This window comes from Nymphaea colorata, chromosome 2, assembly GCF_008831285.2.
Source record: "Nymphaea colorata isolate Beijing-Zhang1983 chromosome 2, ASM883128v2, whole genome shotgun sequence".
In the NCBI taxonomy this organism is placed as follows: Eukaryota; Viridiplantae; Streptophyta; class Magnoliopsida; order Nymphaeales; family Nymphaeaceae; genus Nymphaea; species Nymphaea colorata.
The window spans coordinates 31,133,115-31,140,430 of record NC_045139.1 but is presented as its reverse complement, the minus strand read 5'-3'; the positions used below and the strand labels follow the sequence as shown (position 1 = coordinate 31,140,430).

Below are 7,316 nucleotides of genomic sequence, written 5' to 3'. Positions count from 1 at the left end.
ACCAGTCTGTGGGACATGCGACATGCTGATGGATCTGATCTGTCCAGAACTTGAAGTTCCGGACAGCAGAGCCCCAGGAGCACAAGGGACAAAGCGGTCATCCCCCCGTGGACCCGCGCAGTCGGCGCCGCTGCTCTCAAGTGCCCCCTCTCGTACAAGGTCGGAGGGCATTTTGGTCTATAAGTAAAATCGATAACCGGCAAGATGTTCCCGGCGAGGAAATCGGCGAGAAAATGCCCCGAGTTTTGGCGAAGCCTTTAAGCTTCCCCACTAACCGACACGTGTCTATATTCCTTACTTGGACTCTATATGCTGGATATCATCTCTCTCTCTCTCTTATAAAGGCCGCTTCTCCGTGGGCGGACTCAAGGGGAGGAAGTTTTTTCCTTTTTCTTTTTCCCGTATTTTTTTTTCTTCCTCGTGGTTCTGGAATCTGATTGTGGCCGATCCGTGCGGCATTGCTGGCCGTGATTTTGGTCGGAGAGGCGGGAGAGACACCGCGTCCGAAGTGAAAATTACGGAAACTGAAGGCGGCCGCCGTCCGTCCATCGGGGGGCTGCAGGTTTTGTCGCTTGGGAGGGGTGGACTCACGGGCATTCTCTCAATCGCCTTCGGATCTGGGAAGGAGTCCGGCGGCCCCTTTTTTTCCGGCGTCTCTCCGGCTTGTTAGGCCACTCCGCGAGGCGCTGTTTAAGTCCGGGAGGATCTGACTCTGCTGGCTGGCGGAGGCGGCGGTGGCCCTTTGTGGCGACTAGAGGCGGATTATCCGCGGGGCGGCCGCGTCGATTTCCTTGGGGTTTCCTCGGTGAGTCCCTGCATTGACGGACGACGGGTTCTGGAGGAGATTCGCAGAGTGGATAGCCGGATTCTGCCGAGGTGCGGTCGTTTGTCGGCAGGGGAAGCGGTGATCGGGCATGCTTCGGGAGGAAGGCTTGTAGGTTCCATGTAAGGGAGGGATTGGTGATTATTTAGGGCGGATCTGGTTTTCCGGCTTGAAGGTGAAGCCAGCTAGACGCGGATTTCCGGTCTGCCGATTCAGCAGGAACTTCTCTTGCTTTCGGGGTTCGAACTAGCTGCTATCACTCGCCTGAGGGAAAGCGGAGAGCTGCAGGGCAACTCGCCATTTCCGTGTTGCCTCGGATAGAAAAGGAGAGCGAGAAGCGCCGATCTAGGTAGCGTCCTTTTTTCATCTTCTTACAAAAGGGGAAAAACGAAAGCAGGAGAAAGATGATGCGGACGAGGGTGAAGAGCGCGTCTCCGACGACAACGATGCACGGGAGCAACACCGCTGGCACCGACTCAGTGGAGTGGGAGATGAGGCCCGGGGGAATGCTGGTCCAGAAAAGGACCTCAGGGTCGGACCAGGCCCCGGCTCCGACCATCAGGGTCCGAGTGAAGTACGGCTCCGCCCACCACGAGGTCCGCATTAGCTCCCAAGCCACATTCGGTAAGACACACTTCTTCACTAGGACCAGTTATTTGCTTATTACAGATTCCCGTCCGCCTTCCATCGCCTCTCTAGATTTTTGCGCTCCCTCCTTTTGTGCTTATGATTTTGCTAGCGGCTAATGCACCAATCCGGATTCTTGAATCCGAGATGACCCACTCCAAGGAACGAGAATTGCGGCTCAGTTCTCGTTCCCGCAAGTGGCGTATTGCTCGATCTTGGTACTGTGTCGATGGTCGAGACCAGAGACCAGTTTGTCTTTTGGAACACGACCAGTCACAGCTCGTTGACATCCATTATTCACCCGTCGATACGTCCATCATGGAATCTACCATGGCCCGCGTACGAGCTAAAGTATGCAGGTCTCTTTTACTTTTACCTAGCTTTTAGCGAATTTACGTTAGCACCCATACGCGGCCCCTCATTTTACCTCCTTTTTGCTGCTCTTTCACATGTTCTCGTCTTTCCTCCTCCTCTTTTAACGCAAGCGGGAATCGTAATTTATCAGTTTATAATTTTGCGTAAGATTTTCGAGATACCGTATTCGACCATTCACCTAATTAGGACGCCTTGTTATGTGCACCACACACCTCAGACTCATGGTTCTTTCGAGAAGGCTTCTTGCGAAAGGTCAATTTCCAGAATAAAAGAGTGAAATTGCGGTCCCTGCTATTAAATAGTGCTATGGTGGCAGCTTTGAAGGCCTCTTCTAAATTCAAATAATTGAGCGTCATTCATCACGCTACTACATTGGCCCAACCATTAACTATTACTATTTGAGTCTTGCATGGTGTTAAGGAGCCTGCGATTACAAGAAAACACTGTTCCCTTGTGGTTACGAACTTGATATATCCATCGCGCATTTTTCTCCTGTGAGCTGTCCCCACCTTTTGCGCAACTCCGAGTAATTGGCATCCGAGCCACAAAAACTGTATCTTATGGTCATCGTTACTGTCGTCTTTACTGAGCTCTTATGCATCTTTGCTGTCAGGCCTTTATACGTTACATGCCAAACTAGTAAGTATCAGGGAGAAACTACAAACCCTTGGCAGACTTGCTAGACGGTTGTACCTAAAGCCTTAAAATCAAAGAAGCTTTAGAGTTAACGCGAGTAATTGCCTCAAGGACCAAGATGGTGGCGAAGGGGACTATGATAGTTGGAAAAAGACCGATATTGGTGCTTGTTACAGTGAGGAAATATTAGAACGTGGTAGGTACATACATGAGGTTTCTAAGTTAGACGTGGGAAATAAAACTACTGAGAGGAAAAAAGAAAGCTTAGAAGGTGTTCACCAAAAGAATGCTCTATCTCTCCGTCTCTCTTGTTTTGCACGTTACATCACGGTCGAGTGTTAAGGGATTGGATGATAATTTTGCATAAAAAGCTTCATTTGCCAATAAGATGTTGGTCTCTGTTTTTGCCATGCACAGATGTGCCAGTCTCCGGTTCGGTTCCTTTTCTTTTTTCCCTTTGTGGGGTGGAAAACAGGGCTTGCTTTGCAACAAAGTGCAGCCCCGTCTCTCGCTTCGGGGTCATAATGAGACCCCGTCTCTCACGCTGCAATCAACTTTAGTGTAGCTTACACAACGCCAGCGTCGGCAGGGGTTATTCCATTGTGTTTCCCTCGTGCTGTTTGTCTGCATTCCCTTCCTCCCTCGTCCTTCCCCAAAAGGGCTTGGAATAATTCCTTTCTTTTCAGCACCGCCATGTCCAAGGTTGAGTCTTTTCGGTGGCTTGTCAATCTGAAAACCTGTCCGGCTGCTGCCGTGGGAATGTAAAAAGCATGTGAAAATGAAGCATGGCCGCTATCGGTAGCTAAAAGGGAGGTGCCTTGCTTTGATTCTCAGGGGAGCTAAAGAAGTTGCTGGCTTCGCACACGGGACTGCACCCCGACGATCAGAAGCTTATTTTCAAAGACAAGGAGAGGGACTCGAAGGCTTTTCTAGACATGACTGGCGTGAAAGACAAGGCGAAGATGGTTCTCGTGGAGGATCCCCAGAGCCTAGAGAGAAGGTACCTAGAGATGAGGAAGAATGCCAAGATGGAGAAGGCTGCGAAAGCCATTGCAGAGATCAGCCTAGAGGTCGATAAGCTCGCAGGCCAGGTAGCATTAACATATTGTTTCTTTATTCATTCGTCTCCGTTGGGTCGGTCGCTTCCCGAATTCGTTTTATATCGATTGAGGGTGGTCCAATGCAGGTCTCTTCTCTCGAGTCAGTCACCTCCAGAGGTGGAAAAGTTGCTGAGAAAGACGTGCTTGGCTTGATCGAACTCTTGATGACCCAGCTGATCAAGCTAGACGGCATCATGGCGGACGGCGACGTCAAAATGCAGAGGAGAATGCAGGTAAAAAAAAATCTGAACAACGATTACACCACCACATTGATATCATCGTTTCCTCGATAGTTAAAAAGCCTTTTTTCTTCTAAAATATGTATGCTGAGAATTTCCGGTGGAATGCGGCAGGTGAGGAGGGTGCAAAAGTATGTGGAGACTCTTGATTCGATCAAGCTCCGCAACTCAATGATTGCCAGCAACCAAGCACCAGGAAGGCAGCAGCCGGCTGTTGTCGTCACCACCAAGTGGGAGACCTTTGAATCGTCCCCTGCACCGCCACCTGCCTCCTCTTCCTCAAAGCTGAACTGGGAGTTTTTCGATTAAAGTATCTGTATATCATCTGTGCCCCACACTGCAATTTGTGCTTGCTTTCTCTCTCTCTCTCTCTACACTTGTTTTCTTTCGTTTTTTCTTTTTTTCTTGTTTTGGTTTTCTGTATGTAGTTTTTTCACCATCATTCATCCATTACAGTAAATAAGTAAGATGGTATTTTTGTCACATATTTTCCTTCTTAATAGTAGCCCGAACCTCTTACTGTTGTTTCGCTTCTTTTTTTAACGTATTTGAAGCTCAAGAGATGTAAATTTCCTTTAAATTGTTGGTAAGCAATCACAGTTTCGTTAAGGTCCCACCTGCTTAATTTCTCTATTCCTCCTTTGTCACTGTCTGCCTGCCTTCCACTTCTCTCTTTAATCATTCAGGGATCTTTGACCTGATACTTTTAACAACCTTTCGAAGAGCCTAATTGAGGCCTTGGGCTGCCCGGCATTAGTTTTATTTCCACACGCATGTTTTGCTTTCTCCGAGACCTTTCTGTGGCGACAGCCGAAGTCGGAATCGCTCCCTGCAGATTCTTCAGGTCCACTTATAAATTTATGACAGATTAGAAGATCAAAACGTTGAACCAACAAACCGAATAATGAGCAATGGGATTGTCGGTTCATCCGTTTCGCACCGATTGTATGATTGCACATATTTTTATAGCATATAAATGAAGTAAAGTCTTTTGACTCTCTAAAGGGTTAATTTTTATGTATTTTTATTGCAACCGAGTTGAATGCTCTGTGGGTGAGTCAGGGTGATTTAGGACGAGTAAGAGGCAATCCTCATCGAGTCAATCTGAGTTCGGGGCGAGTCAGATTTTAGCTCGCCGAAACATTGACTCGTCGCCAGATCTGTACGCGATCGAACGAGTTTGTCAACCATAATCAATTGGGACAAACAAAACAAAGAAAGTGGAATAACCATGAATGGCAGGTCCAACTACTGCACCAGAACCATAATCAAAGCAGGTTGAACCGACATTTTGCAATGTGATTAAGTTTTATGCATCACCCGGAAGCTCTTTGATGATGAGAAGAACGCCATCAAGCATTGTTAGATCCCAAATTCTGATTGTTTCTTTGGTCCAACCTGCAATTATATAGATTCTATCCACTAAGAAAAATCTTCATTTACTAACCATAAAACTCTATTCTATAGCATATATAACAATATTAATGAAGAAGTACTTAAAAAATATACATATATGTAGCCATCAATATACTTCAGAGCCAGTTGTCTCCTGGCCCAGTGATAGCAAGAAATATTGCGATAAATGTTCATGATTCGAGAGATGATGCTGAAAGGAAGAAGCACCAATATCCTATGTCATCAATTCCATTGCTTAGTAGCCTGAGATGCAATATGTAGGAGCCACTCGCCCAAATGAGACAGGCCATTTAAATTGTTTTCTAGTCGATTTTTTAATATAAAAAAATATGGAAATAGTCATATTCACTCCAACTCAGGTCCGCCAATAGGGCACCATCCACCATATCCTCCATGTCAACGGGTCAAATTTGGATCAGATACAACCATTACCGGATCCGAATTCTTGAACGTTGTCTAATATGATCTGGAACGGATTCGGATACTAAAACAAGAATTAGAAAGCTTGTCATACCCGTTTCATTATTTTACCGAATCCAATTCGTTGAAGTTGGATTCGAATGAAATAGCCGGATAGATCCAAACTATCACCATTACCAATATTTTAAAGTCGGATCTGGATCGAATACCAGATTGCATCCAAACCATACCAACACTGACACTATAATTGCTACCATCCATTTTTCCACAAAGATACCGGGGCAGCCAAACTGGTCAATTGAGCTGTACATTAAGATGTAGTAAGTGGGTCGATCTGATTTGAGGATTTTTATCATTTTGTATTGTACTTGATTCCATTTTGGCAAAGTAAATAACATAATTTTACTTTGTATACATTAAATATAAAATTATTCAAAGATTATGAATACATACAGGGGGATACAGCGTAATCGTAAGGCATACAACATAGTTTGTAACAGCCTAGGTGATTCAATGCGAGGTTGCACCGCCCCCCCTTATGGGTTCACAAGGCTGCTCCACACATCCACTGTTTGCAGTCCAAATGAACAACGCATATGGAAATCGAACTTGTTCGACCAGCAACACTATGCTCCTTGGAAAAGATGTGAATCTAGCACTAGAGATGAACGCAGAAGAGAAACAGGAAGCATGAAGAAGCGTAGAGGAAACGTGTGATTCAGAGTCTGAGAAAACTGGAAGAAGAAGCCAGAGAATGTGGGGTTCTGCTGCTGCCAATGAGGGGATTTTGGCACCAAGTGAAGTTAGCTAGGTCCTCGACAGCCATGGCCATACATTATTAAAGAAAAAAAGGCTGAAGTGTAAGTTTCCTGTGAAGGACACCATTTCACAGCCTGTCATGTGTTTTGGAGTATTCAAACTGGAGCCAGCACTTCCAATATATATATATATATATATAACTGAATTTTTTTTTCTTTTTTTCGATTTAATTTCGGGTTTTGGAAGTCTCTCTCTCACTAAAAATGGACCATAGTCTGGAAATTAAAGAACTTCTAAGGAATTTGTGTTCGTTTACTTAGGCGTGTAGTCCACAGACATGTACAGTTTGAGACAGGTAATCCGCAGGACATGTGGTCTGGGACTATTTATCCACGGTCACTTTGTGGCCTGTATTTATCGATTAAAATGAACTGTTTCAAGAAATTGTGTTTCTTTGATTTTCTTAATTGTTTTTGCATGTGAATTGGGATGTATGTTCCCTTTGCAAATTGGCAAACTATTCATGATTTAAAACACTTTTGCTTCTAATTTCTTGAGTTAGAAAGATTAAGTTTTTATTAATTTAGTAGCAACACCCAGTTCCCTTGAGATCTTGAACATCCAACAAGTACCACAAATATGAGGGAAAAGGAAATTTTTGAACATGAAATAAACAATAACTTTGTGAGAAAGAGAGCAAAAAGTGGGAAAATATGAAGACATTTTGATAGTCGGTACATTTTCTTGTGAATAAATTTTTACTAATTTTCCTTTTTTATTTTCGAATGATATTTTGTAAAATGTCACCTTCATAACATAATAAATGACCTGAAAACCTATTCAATGATTGGTAAAGCTAGAAATTTGTAAAGTTAATGTCAATAATATGTGCACACTCATTAAGTTTTAATTGGTGGAAGT

At 44.5% G+C, this 7,316-nt stretch overlaps 1 protein-coding gene across 1 annotated transcript; it reads left to right on the top strand.

Annotated features, from left to right (window-relative positions):
- Positions 1-344: 344 nt before the first annotated feature.
- On the top strand, positions 345-4,283 carry LOC116248825 (BAG family molecular chaperone regulator 1-like). The gene is made up of 4 exons (XM_031621816.2): positions 345-1,447; positions 3,296-3,552; positions 3,648-3,794; positions 3,915-4,283. The coding sequence occupies exons 1-4, from the start codon at positions 1,228-1,230 to the stop codon at positions 4,107-4,109; spliced, it is 819 nt and encodes a 272-aa protein (XP_031477676.1). The 5' UTR covers positions 345-1,227; the 3' UTR covers positions 4,110-4,283.
- Positions 4,284-7,316: the final 3,033 nt, after the last annotated feature.

Coding starts and splice junctions, on each gene's coding strand:
- LOC116248825 (XM_031621816.2), top strand. CDS start 1,228: ATGATGCGGACGAGGGTGAAGAGCGCGTCTCCGACGACAACGATGCAC. Junction 1,448..3,295: donor TAGCTCCCAAGCCACATTCG/GTAAGACACACT, acceptor TTTGATTCTCAG/GGGAGCTAAAGAAGTTGCTG. Junction 3,553..3,647: donor TCGATAAGCTCGCAGGCCAG/GTAGCATTAACA, acceptor GGTCCAATGCAG/GTCTCTTCTCTCGAGTCAGT.